Source organism: Sminthopsis crassicaudata, chromosome 2 (genome assembly GCF_048593235.1).
Source record: "Sminthopsis crassicaudata isolate SCR6 chromosome 2, ASM4859323v1, whole genome shotgun sequence".
Taxonomy (NCBI): Eukaryota; Metazoa; Chordata; class Mammalia; order Dasyuromorphia; family Dasyuridae; genus Sminthopsis; species Sminthopsis crassicaudata.
In genome coordinates this window covers 339,960,041-339,980,257 of record NC_133618.1, presented here as the reverse complement: position 1 = coordinate 339,980,257, position 20,217 = coordinate 339,960,041, and the positions used below count along the sequence as shown (strand labels likewise).

Genomic DNA, 20,217 nt, shown 5'->3' with positions numbered 1-20,217 from the left:
TTCAACACCAAGTGTTTTGGAAAGATGTTAATAAAAGTTAGAAATTGTCCAGACCTTAGAAATCTTGGGGTAATGTAAGACAAAAGTAGAATGGGAGCTACCTTTGATATTCGGTTCCCACTCCTTAGAAGTCTTCGAGCAACACTGAGGTTTGTTGTAGAACAGAATCTTCGTTTCAGAGATGATTTGAACTTCCTTTCCATACTCTGTAATTATGTGAACAAAATTGAATGAACATATTCTTTGAGATTTCTTCCCTTTGTTTTGGCACTATTACTTAGAATAATAAGATGTTGAATTAAATGTAATTTACATTCAGGGAAAATATACTGATTAGACTGAGGCAATATTTTAAAGATTATGGTGCCAAAGCAATGATTTTTTCATTATAAAATTGATGTTTTATAGCATTCACCTTTTTAGACAGGCAATGGGACATATATTGTATTTGCATTTGCTAATGAAACTATTAGAAATATTAACTATTTAGATAGATAACATTTAAAAAGTTTTTTCATCCATATTTGAAACTTTTAAATTTTTCTTTGGTAAGAGAATCAATCTTAAACATAAAATAGAATGACTTGGCTCTTTTTGGGGATAGGAGGGTGGAAAAAGGGGGTAGTATTTAGATTAGAAAATGTAATAAGGACATTTAATTCCTTTGTTTCAAATCTAGTTAATTTCATTATGCTCTTCATTGGTGTAGGATGTCTTCATACTATTTGAAAAGTCCATACTTGTGCCTCCAGCCTTCTTTCCCAGGTTTGTTGGGATTTCCATTGAGACAAATGATAGAAAAAGTGAATCTGTGTAAAACTTTAACAGTGTTGTGTGAAAACCTATTTTATTCAGTTCTAGAGAAAGTTGTAAATATAACATCATTAACTATATTTTTTATTAGCAGGAAAAAGAGGGCAGAATGGATTTAAAGAATTCTTAAATCAAGAAGATTCTGGCTATTCAAAGAATGAGCCATTTACTGCTGATGAAGAGGAAACTTTAAAACAGGAACAACAAAAAAAGGAGAAAGATCTTCTAGAAAAAATTCAAAGTGCCACAGCCTGTACCAATATTTTTCCCTTAGGTCGTGACCGAATGTATAGGCGTTACTGGATTTTCCCTTCTGTTCCTGGATTGTTTATAGAAGAAGATTATTCTGGTCTCACTGAAGACATGCTGTTGCCTAAGCCTAAGTCATCGTCATTTCAAAATAATGTACAATCTGTAGTGACAAGTGAACTTCAAGAATCAACTAAAACTGCAGAGTCTTTTAAATCTGAATCTACCTCCAATATTGACTCGACCTTGCTACCAAGGCCAGTGCATAAGCCAAATCGATGGTGTTTTTATAGTTCTCGGGAACAACTAGACCAACTAATTGAGGCTCTTAATTCACGAGGCTATAGAGAAAGTGCCTTAAAAGAAACTCTTCTACAAGAAAAAAGTAGAATTTATGAACAACTGGCTAGTTTTCCTGAGGAAAAATTTCATATTCCAGGTAAAGTTGTACTAAAGATATTTTATTTTTGATTTTCAAAACTCTAGTTGTAAAAAAGGTATTTGAAGTTAGTTTTTAGCTATATTTTGTTACTACCATTTAAAAAATTTTATTAATCTATGCACCACAGTTATTTCCCTTTACTATTGGACTCTTCCTCATAAAAACATTTATGTAAAAATTACCTGACAAAACAAATCTTTTATTTGATTGTCATGTTTCATATAACACAACTATAATTCCATTGTCTCTTGCTAAATTGGAGGTAGGTTTTAATGTTCTTTAATTTATATTATTCTAGTCACTGTTTATGTTTATTCTAGTGGTGCTTTCTTCACTTTGCATGTTAATCTAAACTCTTTATGAGTGGTATCAAATGCAAATAGAAATATATAAAGATCACTCTTGGCTTTCTTGAGTTAGAAAACCATATGAACACTATATTTTATCTCATTTTTATTTAGTTTGTTAAATATTCTCAACTACATTTCAGTTTAGTTTGGGCCATGTTCAGGAGAGATGTGGACCACATGGTTGACACTCTTGTTTTAAAGGATTAGTTTTGAAGAAGTTCTTTTGATCATCTTTCTGCATGTTAAGTTTTCTAACTTAATTTTTTTTTAAGTTTATTTGGAAATTTTCATTTAAGATGGCAATGTGAAAAGTCATACAAAAAATGTCTAGCTAGCAAATGTCTGGGAAGGACCCATTAAAAATCTGTGATAAAGAAAACTAAAAGGAACTAATCCAGTTAAGAAAACATTTTCTCATGGTAGGGAGAAAAGCCACAATAGGGACCCCATGTACGCTCTCCCAAACATGTAGTTAATTAACTAGTACTTTAAACAAGAAATAGTAAGCCAACTGGGTATCTGGGGAAAGCAAGATGACTTCTGGGGGGGAGTTCTTTATTGAGAACTGTGCACAAGGAGAAGATATATTGGCCAAGGCCAAAACCCAAAATAGGGTAGGATAAATTAAGGAATGCTAAGATTGTGAAAGCTGGAGTTGAGAAGATGAGGGAAAACAAAAAAAGTGAGGGTAGGTATTATTCTCAAAGATTTTAGCTTCAAAGGGCAGAAGAGAGATCTAGGATGATAGGGATAAAACGTAAAGATTCAGGTGAAATCTTTTGCTTTTTTGTTTTTTCAGAATGAGAAAGATATGTATTTGTTTTCAATAGAGAGCAAGCCAGCAAGCAGGGATATCCTTAAGTGATAGAGTAGGTATGATGGAAATCAGTCATATGATTGGACAGAATGGAATCATTTGAATTGGGATCATATGAGATATAAGGGAAAAGGAAGAGATAGTGGCAGAAGACATAAGAGTAATGGGAGATGGAAGAAGAGGGAGCTCATGGTAAATACCTTAATTTTTCTATAAAAGATTTTCACCTGAAAAGATGGAGGGGGAAAAACCATGGGTGTTTGAAAAAAAGATGAAAAGGTATGGAAAAAGTCACTGCAGAGTGGGATAATGAATTGCATAGGAATTCAAATCTGGCCTCAGAATACTTATTTACTGTGTGACCTTTTGCATTTCACTAATCCTATTTGCCTCATTTTTCTTATCTGTAAAATGAACTGGAAAGAAAAGGACAGGTGATTCTAGTAAGGTGGTGGAGTAAGTCAAAAAATTCCAAGCTCTCCAGATTTCCCCCACAAACAAAACAAAATTGTACCTCAGGGTGAACATAGACCAGTGAAAAACAAAGAAACTTACAAACAAAAATAGGGCAGAATAGGAGTCCTCCTGGGACAAAACTGGATTCAGATGGGTTTGACTGGTGTGAAGTGTAAACACCTCCAGGCTCCACTGAAACAGCAAACATGAAGCCCTGGGGCTAGCTGGTTTGGAGATAGCCTCAGCACAAACCATAGGACCTCAGTGGATTGGGGAGTTGGGGTCTGAGCCTAAGAACCTCAACTCATTAGGAATTCCAGGCCCAACTGTGCAGAGGTGCTACCCTGGGCAAGAAGGAACTAGTACACCTGGGAGTGTAGAAGCAGGTGGGGCAGAAGCTGCTGTCTGTTGGTGCTTGGAGGAGAATGGAGCTTTTGGTTTGGGATTTCAGGCTAGAGGAGACAGCTGAAGTGAAGATAGAGGCATAATTTTCCCCCTATAATCACATTAGGATTAGAGGCACTTATACTAATAGTAATCATTTAAAGACGAAAACAGGCAAGGAGGAAAGAATTCAGCCATTCCTGAGAATTTGGGAAGACCTAAGTTCATCTTTAGAGGAAGACAGTGAAGTTTAAAAAAAAAAAAAAAAAAAAAGTCTATTCTGCCCCAGAGAGTAATGTTAAATGGCTACTTGCCCAGAAAGAATTTATAGAATAACTTTAAAAAAAGACTTCAAAAATCAAATGAGAGATTAAAGAAAAACTTTAAAAAAAAATTCATCCAAGAAAAACAAGATTATGGGGGAGGGGGGAGAAAGTCAAACAAGTAGAAAAGGAGATAGAGAAACTTAAAGAAAATAATTTCTCCCCCACCCTGAGGCAGTTGGGGTAAAGTGACTTTCCCAGGGTCACACAGCTAGCCAAGTGTCTGAGGGCATATTTGAACTCAGGGCTTCCTGACTTTGAAGCTGGTGCTCTATCCACTGCGCCACCTAGCTGCCCCAAAAATAATTCTTTGAAAATTAGAATTGGGCAAGGGAAAACCAGTGAAGCAGCTATAAGATACCAAGAAGCAACAAAACATAAAAGAGTGAAAAAATAGAACACAATATGAAACATAAGATCCAGAAGATAAAGTATAATAATATAAAGCTATTACCAAAAAACAAACCTTGATACAATAATGCAAGATAAAATCCAAGAAAATTGTCCTGGAGTAATGGAACACAAGGGGAAAGTAGAAATAGAAAAAAATAAAAAATCCACTAATCACCTCAAAGATATCCTGCATTGGAAACACATTGGAATATTTTTGCTAAATTTTGAAAACCCCTGATTAGAGAGAATTCTTGAAACAAACTAATTAGAAAAAGACCGATTCAAATATGCTGAAGTTACAATTAAAACTTTTCAGCAGCCACAATAAAAGACTGCAGATTCTGGAATGATATATATCAGTAATCAAAAGAGAACTAGGCCTATGGCCAAAAATATCATATCCATCAAAACTAGCCATTATACTGAATAAAAAAATGAAACTGAACTTAATAATAAAATTTAACAAGAGGCAACATCAAAGATTAATTTCAAGAAACACATTTTTTAATAATTGTTACATGGAAATATGTATACTTAAATGTTTAATATTGACATCAGTGGTAGTTCAAAAGAAAGATTGGGACAGAGCTGAGATCTGACTTCTATAAAAAGCAAAACTGTCTAGGAAAAGGTAAAGATAGTAATTATACTATATAAATGAAATGAAGTTCTCTCTCTCTCTCAGAAAAAGAGGTAGGGAATAGTAGGACTAAGTGAGCAATAGAAAGATGTGTGGATTTAAGGTGTATAGATGCGTGGGAAAGAAATAGAGGGTGACATCGGATGGGGTGAAGTGTGGGGTGTTTAGAATAAAGGGGAAGAATGACATTGGATAAAGTGGGATGTTGTAATAGGGGATTTCGATTAAGGGGCATGGGATGAGGTTTATAGATTAATGGAAATGGGAGCCAGTATAAGAAATGAGATACACACAAACAAGGATTAGGACTTGAATTCATTAGGAAAAAAAAAAAAGTAGGGTAGTAATCATTAATTTCAAACAAAGTCAGACTTAAAGATTGATTTGAGAAAAATCTACATTATATGTCAGCCAAATATTTGGCTTAATAGAAAACATTGTTTTATATGCATGTCTACACAAGTGTAAATTCATATGTATATGTGTGTACATGTATATGTGTATGTGTATGTATGCTTAAATATAAAGGTGCTTAATTGTGGCCTGTTTTGGGAGAAGTAGAGGAGAGAATGAAAGAGGAAACAAAAAATAAAGTAAAAAGTGTATATCAAGAGACTAAAGGAATAAACTACAAGGAAGCAAAGATTGACAGTCATGTTATAGAGTCTCTACTATTATTGTGCTTTCTTGAAATGGAAATTTGTTACTTATTTTGAATTCTCTCTGATGTTGGGCACCTGTTTTTTGTCTTTTTCTACTTTGTATTTAGTTTTAAATAAATTTAAAAATGGAAAATAAAAGTAAAGGGAAAACCATTCTTATATCTTTGCCAAGAAAACCCAAAATATTTCTCAAAGACTCAAACACAACTGAACAAAAACAAAGGGAGGCATATAGAATGATTGCCTAGTTATAGAAGAGGGTCAGTTGTAGGTGGACCTCATCAGAATAATTGTGATTTTTTTTTTTCCCCTTCATTCAGCAGCACATGAGGAGTGAAGGGGGGTGAATGAGTGGTGGGAATGATCCAAGGCTTGTAATCAGGTGTGTGTGTGTATATATATGTATATGATCTACATTCAATAGAGGAGGGCATTGAGTGGGCAAGGGATTGAAAGTCAGGGTGCAGATGAAGTACAGTTTTGTAAAGGAAAGTAGAGGGAGAGATGAAAAGTGAACAAATTATGGTCAGATAAGGGATTTTGATGTTTTTGAATAATATGATCATCTTTGCAGCTTAAGTGGGGTGAAAAACTACTAGTTTGTGGGAAATATTTGAATAAAGAGAATTTATATTAAACTCTTTTAATGTGAGGGCAGACATTTCAGAGGAGAAAAAAAATTTAAGCTATTTACCTAATTCATTGAGGAAAGTGATTTCATACACCTAACTTTTGAGGAAAGTGATTTTAGATAATAGCTACTAGGAGTTTTATTTCAGTGGAAATATGAGTAATGTTATCTTAAATGAACAGAAATTACTAAATAATAGAGGTAAGAGAAGCTGGGATGTGACACTGAGGAGCAAGGAGGAGTCTTAACTCCCTATCCTCAAGCAGTGAGCCAAAGAATATGCATAAAGGTCCAATTAGTACTAGAAAGAATGTCCAGAGGAGGCTATCATGAAAGAGCTAAGTTTTAGTAATAGCTAGCAGAAGGAAGGAATGAAAGAGGAAAAGGTGCTGAATAAAATGAATTTTATTGCTTATGGAACAAGCTATAAGCAGCCTCAGAGTAAAACAATAAATTTTTAAAAAGACAGCCACAAGAACAAAAAGAAATGAAAAAAGTGAAATGATTGTTGGATAAGGAAAAAAAAATTTGAGAGGTAGTTAAATAGATTAGAAGAAAATTAAAAATGCATCCATCAAAATTCATTGAGTTCATAGATATACAAGAAAATAAACAAAATATTGAAAAACTAGAAAACTATTAATTTGTTCTGGATTTTGCACTGTGCTGGAAAATAGATCACTTTAAGAAGAGGGAATTAAAGAAATCATCAAAAACTGCTCAGAACAATTCAAACTGGAAATCAAAGTTAAAACTAAAATTTATCTCCTAACAGAAACATCAAAATTGAAGTTATTCCAAAAAACAGAGGTTCCAAGTAAAGTACTACAGTCAGCTAGAGAATCAGTCAAGAGCTACTAAAAAGAACTTAAATTGAAACATGAAATTCTGGAAGGCAAAATACGAAGGCTTATAACCAATAATTAATAACCCCTGTTAAACTAAGTAGTAGGGAAAATGAACTTAATAGAACAATAAACTTTTTCATTCATGATGAAAAGGCCATAGCTAAGCAGAAATTTTGAAGTGCAAATACTGGTGTAAAAGAAACCTAGATAAGTACATTTGAGTAATTAGAAGAGGTTCATGGATGGAAAAAGTGCTTACATTATAATGAGGGAGAAGAGACAGGTCTCTTCAGAATCCTAAAGTTTTCAAAGATAACAAGGAAAGGCAAGCATTCATTTACCTTATTTTGTTATGGGGAGAAAAATAAGGGAAAGGAATATACTAAAGAAAAATAAAGAAGAACTTACAGTTCATGTGAATAATATTAGTCAAGAAGAGGAATTTACGAACCTGAAGAGGGAGAGGGCAGTAGAGGAGCTATTTAATTTCAAATCATCAGTAAACATTTATTAATGTTACAATGTCAAATTCACTTGGTCCCAAGGTTAGCTGGGACTCGAAAGAAGCAATTCCACATGTGGGGGACACAGCCACTAAAAAAATGCCCTGAGTTGAATATTCAAAGTATATCGAGAAGAAGTTCAGTGTTGATGTGAAGATGTAAGAAGATCAGAAAGAAAGGAATGGGCTGGGTTTTCAAATATTATAGCTTTCATCCTTAATAGTAATAATTACATTATCTCATTCACAATCTTTTTTTTTTTTTTTTTTTTTTTGGTGAGGCAGTTGGGGTTAAGTGACTTGCCCAGGGTCACACAGCTAGGAAGTCTTAAGTGTCTGAGGACAAATTTGAACTCGGATCCTCCTAACTTCAAGGTTGGTGCTCTATTCACTGTGCCACCTAGCTGCCCCATACAATCTTTATATAAGGGTTGAAAACATAGTTTGAAGTAAGAAAAAAAGTGCTAAATTTAATTAAAGGTAGGTACTAGGAAAAGAAAATAAAGGAGATTAGAATTGTAGAGGGAGTAGTTAGCAAGCACAATAGCTTCAGAAGATTGATCATCAAGTAGGGAATCAAAAGAAACAAAGGGGAAGAATCAAAAACAAACATGAACTTGGAGTGAAAAGAGGAAAGGCAAAAGAATAGAACTAATTGACTTCAGTTTTAGAATCTTAATATTGATCATGTGGTTTTCTTTCTCTATTCCCCTTGTATTTGTAAAGAAAGGGAGTAAGGAGAAAAGCAGGAAAATTATAAGTTGAAATAAGTAAATACATAATTAAGTCATAATAGGAAACCCTCAATGAGATGAATTCATTAAACGTGAGAGAAGAGAGCAGAATGGATTAGCATTTAACATAAGAAATATACTTGGTATAGAGATTTACACTTTTAACTGAAGGGCCAGAATAGAGTTTATTATATAATTCAAACAATTTTTATAAAACAGGGAAAATGATTATTGACTTAGAAGTTAACAGTAAAAAAAAAAAAATATATATATATATATATATATATATATATGATTAAAAGAGGTAAATAAGAAAAATGCATTTTCCTTAAAAGATAGCACAGATAATTTATAAAATAGCATTGGTACTAAATTTGGGTGTCTTTCAAGTCGCATAACATCTAAGTAATTTTTAAAAAATTGTGCAGAGAAATAGCAAATCTTGTAATACATGAGGACTACTACGTGTCCCCTTTCAAAATCTGAACAAATCTAACAATATTAAACAACAAAGAAATTAATCACTCTAGGAAGTTATATGTGATCTGTAGTGATTTACTGGATGATCATACAAAAGAGAGATATTTCTCAGCCTTTTATCCCACCTTACAAATAATGTAATGCAATAAAGTAATGTAATAATATAATTTTAATATATTAAAAATTATTAAGGACCACATCTAAGTGTGAAGGGACAGGTCAATTCTCCAAAAAGCCCCCACAGCTGTGAATCATAACAACCCAAGGAATAGCAAATAAGCCTTTACTGACACAGATGTTGCTTGTGGATTGGGAATGAAATAAATTGGAGGCAAGAGGGAAAAGGAGAGAATCACAGAATGCATCTGCCTCTTAGTCTCTTTGTATCATTATCATCCTCTCACGTGAAGGGATCCATTCTGCTGGTCTGAGTTGGATCCCCAGCAGCCACTGGCAGGCGGCTCCCATAACATCCAGCAGCCTCTAGCAGGTTGCTCCCATAACAAAAAACCTCCTCAACAAATGCAGAAAAGTCAATATATCAATAAAAATAAAAATATATCTTTTACTAACTATGAGAAAAATATCAATGAACAATAATTTGGGGAAATGTTTCAAACAAGTAGATACTAAATAATTTAATTCTAAAGAATTAATTATGCCAAGGAATAAGTCATTAAATTTGGGTAGCTAGGTAGCGAAGTGGATAGAGTACTAGCCTTGAAGTGAGGAAGACCCAAGTTCAAATTTGATCTCAGACACTTAGTACTTCCTAGCTGTGTGACCCTGGGCAAGTCACTTAGCCCCAATTGACTCCAGAAAAAATAAACAACATAAGAAAACATAAAATACCAAAACTTTTGGAATATAATCAAAGTACCATTTAGAAGAAAATGTCTTTCTCTAAAATGCTTTCAGTTCCATTGGAGATATACTAGAAAAACAAAATAAATAATCTGAACAAAGTACACATAGAAATTCTGAAAATCAGAGGAGAGGAAATTAGTGAAAAATCTTTTGATAAAAATGATAGGTTTTTTTTTAAAGCTAGCAAAATAAGTAAAATGTTAGCTGATATTAAAAACAGTTCTTAGATATCCTTTTATACAATTTTTATGTTAACAAAAAATGATAAAGGGGGGGATGAACATCATTTAAAAATTTGCAAAGATAATTTTAAATGTGACCCAACTTAAGGAATAGGAAATAGTGAACAAGTCAAAAAGAAAAAGCACAGAACTGGATAAATTTGCAAGAAAATGCAAAGAAAAATTCTAATATTTTACTAATTGTAAATGCAGAGAAAGAAGGTATCTAATATATAATATTAGGAAATAGACATTATAGGAGATTAATACACTAATTCCAAGTTGAATTGCCAGGAATGCATCATATAGCTAACACAAGGAAAATTATTGAGCATAATAAATAAGAGATCATATTAATTAAAAATTAATGATAGAGGTAGCTAGGTGGCACAGTGGACAGAGCACCAGCCCTGTAGTCAGGAGATTCTGAGTTCAAATCTGGTTTCAGACACTTCACACTTCCTAGCTGTGTGACCCTGAGCAAGTCTCTTAAGCCCAATTGTCTCAGCAAAAAAACCCAATTATGTTAAAAACAGTGAAAAACCTGGGTACAAATGGTTATGTCTTCTTAAAACCAACAGGCCTTTCAAACATTTAGGGATAAAAAGGAGTGCTTTCCTCACATCTCTGTTGACTTAAAAAAAAAAAAAAAAGGCTAGCAGTAGGAATAAAACAAGTTGAAACCTTTTGTAGATGATTTATTTGCTGATTTATTTTAACAACCTTAGAGTGCATCTATTTGAAAATTAACTGAAATAATAACTTAACCAAGTAGCAGAATATAAAAAAAAAAATCAGCCTTTATATTATTGACAAAAACAGTAGGGAAAAAAAAGATAATCTTTTTCTTTTTCCTGAGACAATTGGGGTTAAGTGACTTACCCAGGGTCATACACCTAGGAAATGTTAAGTGTCAGAGGACAGATATGAACTCAGGCCCTCCTGACTTAAGGGCTGATGCTCTATCCATTGTACCATTTAGCTGCCTCCACGGATAAAAATATTAATTATAAAATGTATAACATTTGGGAGTATAGCTACAAAAGCATACACAAGAAGTTAAAGAAAATTATCTGTGAAACATTTCTATAGAAATAAAGGTAGATTTAAATAGTTGTAAATTAATTCCTTATGATTGTGCTCCATTAATATAAAAAAGTAGTAATAGTGGAAGTAATTTTCATATTTGATAGTATTCTGCTAAGACTACCAAAGTTAATTTTAAGGAGCTAGAGAAAATTACCAATCTCACACCTTTAATAGCATAGTCACTTCGTTCCTTCTCCATCTTGATCATCAAAAACTTAATTATATGATTTTTATAGATTTTTCTCCCCCAATATAGAAGGTCCTCAATTGAATGAGATATGTATTCAGAAGTTTAGTTGTAGATTAAATGTTTGGGATTCAGCATTGCATTTTTTCTCTGCATAAAAGTAAACTAGTTTAGCTCTATAAGTTCTATCCTATTAAGATTCTATTCTTTGCCCCCTGCACACATGCTACTGAAAAAAACTATAAAAAAGTATGAAACTGTGTTTACTAGATCCACTACAAATTTGTTGTATAATTAGATTCTCACTTCTATAAGCCAGTTTTTTTTTACACACCTCTAATTCACATACTCTCACAGTCAGTGGTTCTTCTCAAATTTCCAAACCTCCTTACCCTCTCAGCGAAGAACCTTGCTTCTTATTTTACTAAAACAATTAAGCCCGTTCAATGAAAACTACCTTTTTGTCCTTATCTCACATCACCCAGAAAACTCCCTCATCCCTATCTCATATGAAGAAGTGGTCTTTCTATTTACTAGGGCAAACAACTGTATCTGCATAGTTGAACCCATTCCATCCCAGCATTTCCAGCATTTTTCCCACTTTAATATATATTCTCATTTATTTTCAGTCCTGGCTACTGGCTGCTTTTCTCTTCTGCTTTACAAACTATCCACTCCCCATTTGCTGTTATCCCACTTATCTCTTCTTTTTTGTAGCCAAATTCTCCATCTCCACTTCCTTGCTTCTCACCATCTTAATTCCCTGTAGTCTCTTTCAACTAACTGGAGTATCCACATTTATTAACAATCTCTTACTTGGTAAATCTAATAACCTTTTTTCAGCCCTTATTCTTCACTTCTCTGGCTGGTCTGCGAAATGTTGTTTAACAAAGAATTTCCCTATTATATTGATCTGAATAGACTTCACGTTTTAAAAATTAGATTGCTTTTGATGAAAAAAAACAAACCAAAATTAATACACATTCATTCATACTTTTTATAAAACCGATTTGAGCAGGAAAAAGACGCATCCTATATTTGAACAAACAGGATAGTTTTTGTGACTTAAGACATATTGTAGATCAATCCATGTTAAAATTTCCTTAAAAATAAAATTCATTTTTAGTTATTTTGTCTTCCAGGTGAAAATGGAAGTGGAATAGGAGTGCTTAGTGTTCACATGGTGTTTAATGTTTTAGATGTTTGTAAAGTTATTAAAAGATAACAATTTAAAAAAAAACTAAAAACTAAATATATTTGGTAATTGTTACAGATAAACTTCAGAATGATAGCAAACCCATTTGTGGCCGAGGAAAAATATCAAACGCACACGATACATTTCAAATATCTGCAGAAAGGCAACTTGAATTGAGGCTTAGAGATTTTCTTTTGGACATTGAAGAAAGAATCTACCAGGGAACACTAGGGGCAGTCAAGGTTTGTACATGTTGTGAAGGTTTTGAGTTTTACAATATATTTTCTTTTTAAGATCAAATTGATGGTTCTTTGTATTCACTACTTTGACAATGAATTTTTCATGTTTCTAATTAAGTATAACTTGAATGGAAGTCTTTCTCCAAAGTATTTATGAATATGCATTCTTGTATGTGTACTTTAGTATTTTTCTTGGTTATTAGAAAGATGTAGAACATCAGCTTCCAGACTAAGACCTTGATAGGGGGATTTGAAATGTAAGTTGAAGCTTTTTTTTTCTTTTTGACATAACTAATCTAGACATTTGTTTTGCTTGATTGTATTTATATCTAACAGGTTTGGGTTTTTCTTGCCTTTTCAGTGGAGAAGGAAAAGAAGATAGTTGGGAGGGAAAGAATTTTGAACTGAAAGTGGGAAACAATCACATTTTTTAAAAGAAGATTTAGAACCTTTTTTCTTACTATCAAAGACTGCTATATATTCGAGTGCTTATTCTGCTGCTCTTTATAGCAGAATAAAAAATATATATGTCTGTATGTATGTGTGTATATTTTGTTTGTCATCATTTCCTGAAAAAGCTATCAATACTTCCGCTATCAGTGGATGGGAAACTGTAACTGAGCTAGTTAGAATTATGTCTGAAATCCATATAACTAATCTCTAAGTGCCATATTAAAGATTCTAATTTATAAACTCTATCTTTTTTAGCTAAAAGGTTTTTTTTTTTTGGTTGGTTTTTTACTTTTATGGTTTTCATCAGTATAATGATACTTGATTTCACAACCCCGTTGAAGTTAAATGTTAGTTTTTAAAAATTGGTTTTAGGAGTTGCAACATAATAAATTGCAAAAATAGTCAAATAAAGTTGTTGCCTTCCATTTTATTTTTTTTTCCTGTTGAAAACTATAATACTTAGCAATAATAGGTGTTCGAGGTTTGTTCAAGGTTACCAAATGCATGTGTTTTGAGTTAGGTTACAGACAGACAAACTTGGAGAGCAGCCTTAGAAAAAGGATGGTATGAGCTACTAAGTGAGGAAAACAAGGAAAATGGAATTATTAAATCTGTGAATGAAGACAGAGAAGAAATAGAAATTGGTGATCAAGCAAAGTTCATTGTAAAAGACAGGTAAGATAATTTAAAATTTTTATTTAATAAAAATATAAATAAATATAAATAAATTTTTAAAAATAACATAATTTATTATTTGTAAGCTGCTTATATGTTTGGTTTTTATGATTTTATTCAAGTCAGTTTAAAATCACATTACTCTAGACTAACAATTGTCTATGATAGTATTAAAATTAAAATTTACCTTTTTATAATTCAACATATCTAATAATTAATAATAATAATAAATGATAAATAAATATAAAAATAAATAAAAATATTTAGACATAATCATAATTTTTTTCAAGTCAAATTATTCCAGTATGATTATGTAGAGAGATTAATATTTCTAATCATCATTTAAAATTTTTATTCATTGATCTTTTTTTACAGGGATTGGAGAGAGGGAAAAGCATAGTTCTTTGTATAAAGGAGACTGTGGATTTTGTATATGTGAGGTTCCTAGACCTTATATTCATTGTCATAGTGTAGAGTGTGTAGAGATTTCCTTAATTGATGCAGATCAGTAACTTCCTGCAACTTTAGTCTTAAAAGAATTGCCTAGAATATCAAAAAATTAAATGACTTGTTGTTTATTGTCGACGACTGTAGGTCTTCTTGATTTTAACTTTTATTCACTAAACCATTTTGCCTCTCATTTAATCTGTATAACATAGAAGTAATACAAATACATTATTGACCAGTGAATATGTATCTTTAAATCCTAACACTGATCTTTTCTTGGCAGTATACCTTAATCATTAACTTTATATTTGATTTTTATTTATCAAGGCCTCATTAATACATATTTCAATCTAATATTTTCTTAAGCAAACCTTCTTAAAATGTAGGGATTAAAATAAGAGAAGCATCAAATTGTAGTAGAAAATATGCTGATTTGGATAAAGTAGACTTGAATTCCAAATCCAGTTTTGCTACTTAACACTTGTATGACTCCTGCCTGTAAGTTATTTCTCTTGGGTTTACATTTTCTTAACTACTTAATGAGCTAGTTGTATTGGATGATCTGTTCAATCTCTTCAACCAAACTCCAAGTCCTGCTCTTAAATCCGTAGAGAAAAATAAAAAGTTTTTAATTTCACAATATACAATTAAATATTTCTTAGGTCTTTTTGATGAAGTCATGATAGCAATTCTTAGTTTGAAGTAAACATGTAACAAATTCACAATGGCCATTCTTTTTGTCAAAAGGCAGGTTTAATTAGGGAAATATGTAACAAACAAAATGAAGAGATAGAATAATTACCAGGAATGGTAAATAGGAAATAAAGTTGGGAGAGCATATTGTTAGCAAGGAAAAGGCAAGTTCCTCTGGGGAACTCACAGTTTCACAGTTAACCAGGACAAAGGAAATAACTCCATGAATTGGGAGTGAGCTATTGACTGTGACAGGTTAGATTTATAGAGGAGTTTGACAGACTAGTCTTAGGTTAGCTGGAGTAAGGAGAAAGACACCATTAAAGGAAAGGTATTTATGAAGAAGGAGAGAAAGTAAATTTCTTAGTGGGCTTAGTCCTGAAAAGAACTTAGCAAGGATTTTCTTCATAAGCAGATCCTTTATAGAGGAAATTTAGCTTTGGTGGGGGAGGAGTTCCCCACCCATAAAGGTGTAAAGGGGGAGAGAGGATAAAGGATAAAAAGAAGTGTCACTCAAAGGTAGGGGAATCAAAGAGCCTGAGAATGCACCTGGCAGACCAAGTGCCAAACCTGTCTGAAGATATTATAATCAATATCTTATCTCAAAGGTTTTTAAAGATGCATATAAGTTTGAGGGCTTAGACAAAAAAGTTTCATTGTCATAATCATGATATACAAACAGGATTCAGTTATTGGAATTGGTTATATCTGATAATAATATTATTATCAGATATAACAGCCAGATGACAAGATAATTCACATCATTTAAGTCATCAAGCAAATTTTTTTTCTTTAAATAATAGCTTTTTATTTTCAAAATATATGCAAAAATAGCTTTCAGCATTCACCCTTGCAAAATCTTGTATTCCAAATTTTTCTCCCTCTCCTAGATAGAATCCAATATATGTTAAACATGTACAATTCTTCTATACATATTTCCACATTTATCATGCTGCACAAGAAAAATATGATCTGAAAGGGAGAATAAAGCAAAACAAACAACAAAAAAAGTGAAAAAAAGTATGTTGTGGTCCATATTCAGTTCCAACAGTCCTCTTTCTGAATGCAGATGACTCTCTCCATCATAAGTCTATTGGAATTGGCTTGAATCACCTTGTTGAAAAGAGCCATGTTCATCAGAATTAATCAGCACACAAAAGCAAAATTATCATTAGACCAATTTGTTCAGATTTTTGTTTGGAATCTGCCCTAAGCAAAACAATTGAATATTTTTATTTAAGATTAATGTGAAAAAATATCTTATTCTTGACAAGTCAATGAATTTATGAGAATAGTGCTGCCTTTTAGGAAAATGACCCAAGATTTAAGAAGAGCAGACATAGTCTTACAGTTCATTTGGCGATAGGCAAAATTATTTTAAATCATATCTAAAAAGACAGACTTACCTACCACTTTTAAAATAAACATGAAATATTTTATTGTTTAAATTGTAGACTGCTTGGAACCAAAACTGAAGTGCCAAATACTGTTTCAGCCAATACAAACACACCACAGTCAGTCAGTAAAGTAGTTCATTACCTGGCAACTGCACTACTTCAAATAGAGCAAGGCATTGAACGGCGATTCCTCAAAGCACCATTAGGTAATATCTATTTTTTATTACTTTAATTTTATTAGTACATTTTTACTTAATATTGAAAATGCACTTTCCTAAGTTAACAAGAACATTTTATTGAATGAAAAATAAGAAATTTCTTTTTTTGTTATACCTATTAATTTATGAAAAACTAAACTGAAATAAATATAAAACATTATATTAAAGTATTCTTTCAACTATTATAATGTTTCTTCTATAATGTTTCTTCCTTTTCAAACTTAAGATTTTCTCAAATGAGATATCATTCAATTATGATGATGTCATTCTCTTAAGCTGCAATATATATATGGGTTTATATATCATTAAAGAGTACTTGTGGTAATTGATGTATTGTTGTTTTTCTTCCTGACCCCTTTAACTATGTTTGGGATTCTCTTTGTGTTTAAATTTCATGTACTATGTTTTGTTTTGGTTTTTTTTTTTGTTTGTTTTTTGTTTTTTTTTTGAAAAAATGTTTCAAGAATTTCCGTATTGATAATAGAATTTTGAAATGTTAAATTTGCCATGACACATAACAAATTTTTAGTAATTATATTAAGAGATTGCCAAGTTTATGAATTTTCACTGTAGATACTGGTAGACATTGGTCAGTTTATTTTTGCTAAATTATTTCTTTGCTTATAGATATGCTAATTACTAATTAGTTTATACTGATTTGAGATTTTATCAACTCTTCTATCCCTGGCTAGTTTTAGTAAGTTTTGAATAAACTAATCAGCCTAAAGCCAGCCTTAAAAAACCAATTCCTGGAATATTCAAACCTTAAGTAATTGATTTTGTTGAACAGTGAGCTTACTCATATATATTTGGGTAATGGGTAAAGCAATTCAAAGTATGTACTTTGTAGTAGTTGCTGTTCTTTGGTTCCTAATTCAGAATTATCTAGAGACAACTAGTTAGGCTAGAGTTAGTTGTCTTCTTATATGAAAGTGTAGAAAGAATTAGAGGCAAAGAAATACATTCCTAGCTCAAGTTGCAAATCCTTTTTCTTATAGAAATAATCTTAGAAATAGTGATAGTTGAAATAATTCTATTAGTAATGTGTTAAGCTCTTGACATTAATCAAGAATGACTGCTTTTATTCAGTCTATTCTATTCTATTTGTTGATTTTTGTGTATTGAATAGGCACCTAATTTATTGCATCATTTCTAAGGAGAAATGTTTTATGTATTCAAAAAGAAAAAAAAGACAAACAGATTTCATGTGTCTTTTCAAATCTTAAATAACTATGTCTACTTTTCTGCAAAAAAAGAAATGTCCATAAAGTATCTGTTAGGGGGAAAAGATTTTTTTTTTTTAAGTTTGAATAGAAATTGTACCTAAATATCCCATGAATTATTGTCTCTTGGATCCACCGATTTCTGATTTAAGAAGTTTGAATTTTCTGTTTAAGGGAAATATGGTTTTAGGGTATTATTGTACCCCAGAAATACCTAATGCCAGGCATTTAACTTTTTTGTTCATTCTTGTATTCAGAAATTAATATCTGTTTAGGGATATGAATTAAAAAAAAAAAAACCAAAACTCCATTTATAAATAGAGAGATCCATTTGTTTCTATAGACCTGGATTCTTTTAGGAGACAACATTTTAGATATCATTGAGTCAACTCTGTCATTGTTTTTTAGTAATGAGATATTTTAGTACTCTCCTCTGGCCTTACATATCACTCTAGTCATTTTTCTGACTAAAATGTCCCTAACTATAGCTTTTTGTTGCCTCTATTAGAATTTAAGCTCCTTAAAGGCAGGCATTAACTTCGCTTTTGTGTTTGTATGTGCAGTAATATATGTGTGTGTGTTAATATATGCATTTTCATTTCTATTTTTCTGTCAATGGAATTATCCATTTTATAGAAATTATATCATTTGGTCACATTAATTTTTCAATAATAAGAATTTGCAAGACCAGAGTATCTGAAACATCCTAATACTGAATATTTAAAGTAGTTTTAAATACAGAACATTTTAATGTAAATCGTGTCTGCATTCTCATCTGAAAATTCAATTCAAAAACTTTCAGCCTACATTAATTGTTTAATTTTAAGGTAAATATTTTAGTATTATTATGCTTTTGCATTTTACTGCATTTATAAAAATTTGTGGATTAATTTTATCAATTTAAAATTAGGTAATGCAGAAATTAAAAGAGATCAAAAGGGAGATAGAAAGAAAAAAGAGGACAAGAAAAAAAGAGAGGATGATCAGTCTAGTGAGAAAGATGGTAAATTGTTTGACTTTTTCCTTTTTGAAAGAATTTTTAATGCTTAAAGCTCTATGGTATAGTGTTATTTGTCACTAATTTTCATTCTATTATGGTTAATGTTATTTTAACTTTTTAAAGATGAAAGTTTTTTCACCTGACTTGGATTTAAAAATTTGCATAAACGTCAGAAGAGAATAGTTGCCAGGTTTGGGGATTTAGAGGTTTGTTTTGTTTTGTTTTGTTTGTTTTGCTGATTTTGGCCCTTTCTCAGTATGAAGATCTGGGAGGAACTTGGCAAGAGGAGGTGCTGCAAGATATGGATGGAAAAAGCAGCAAAAAAATGGTATTAAGGTCCAGAGAATTTAATAAAACAAGATTTGTGTGGGCACTGTCCAGACCCAACAAGCTCACATTTAATAGGGTTAGGTAACACTATACACAGAGACAAAGGAAAAAGTATTTTACCTGGGAAGAGTCAGTAGGACATAAAATGGAACAATAGGTATATCCGTTGTTATACCTTTCCAAAGACATGATAATGTTGATTATAGTTCTCCATACAGAAGTTGGAAAGCTGAGTAGACAAGATGAAGATAAAAGATGCATGATTCCAAGGAATTCATAGTGACTTAGCTACTCTTAATATGGTCTGTGAAGATATGCTTTCTAGAGGAGAGCACAACAGCAACAATATCAGAAATTTGATGGAATGAAGATTCTTGCTTCCGCAGAGTTCAGAGCTGAGTGCCTCATTTAGCACCTTACTTTGCATATAATTCCTTAGTTGTCATATTGGACTTAGTCTTTGCCTTTCAATATATATATATATATTTGTCACTGATAATAACCTCACAAAGTATCTTGGGGTTTACATGGTTTGCAGATTAGATTTCTTTCTTACAAACCATGCCTTATGAACTCATTTTTCTCTCTCCTTCCCTCATCTTCCCACTCTTCAAGATAGCAACCAATCTGATAAAGATTAAACATGTTACAATCCTTTTAAACATATTTCCATGTCTGTCATATTGTACAAGAAAAATCAGTCGTAAAAGGGGGAAAAACCATAAGAAAGAAAAAGCAAACAAACAGAAAGGTGAAAATATTATGTTTCGCTCTATATTAAATATCCTTAGTTCTCTCTTTGGATGCAGTTGGCATTTTCTATTCCAGTTGGGTTTATTGGAATTGTCTTGAACCACTGCATTGTTGAGAAGAGCCAAGTCCATCACACAGTTGATCATCATATAATCTTGTTGTTACTTGTGTACTGCTAGATCTAAGGGTATTCACAGTTTGACCAGACTTGTCTTTAGAGAAGGCTTAAAAAATTATACTCTCTCTTCTGTTGATAATTCTACATTACTTCACAAAACTACCTTTTAAAAAATTTAAAGAATTTTCAACTATTAATATATTATTTGTTTTGTTACATCTATTATATATCATATGTTATCTTATAGTTACATTCTAGAGTATATTTAGCAATACTAGATCAAGTTAATTCTCTGTTAGATCAATCAGGTGACATAGTAAGTTAGAATATTGGACTTGTCTTCAGGATGATCTAGCTTCAAATCCTATGTTATATTATAATATCTCAT

The 20,217-nt window shown here is 31.8% G+C and overlaps 1 protein-coding gene across 7 annotated transcripts in view; it reads left to right on the top strand.

Moving 5' to 3' along the window:
* BAZ1A (bromodomain adjacent to zinc finger domain 1A) overlaps positions 1–20,217 on the top strand; it is a 207,151-nt gene that overhangs the window by 175,129 nt on the left and 11,805 nt on the right. For 5 of the 7 annotated variants that reach the window (XM_074290578.1, XM_074290574.1, XM_074290579.1 and 2 more), the window contains 5 exons: positions 905–1,501; positions 12,362–12,525; positions 13,496–13,650; positions 16,245–16,393; positions 18,539–18,631. In XM_074290578.1, the coding sequence (XP_074146679.1) occupies positions 905–1,501; positions 12,362–12,525; positions 13,496–13,650; positions 16,245–16,393; positions 18,539–18,631 (1,158 nt within the window). The remainder of the gene's footprint in view (positions 1–904; positions 1,502–12,361; positions 12,526–13,495; positions 13,651–16,244; positions 16,394–18,538; positions 18,632–20,217) is intronic. The other 2 variants (XM_074290573.1, XM_074290575.1) reach the window with 2 other exon arrangements.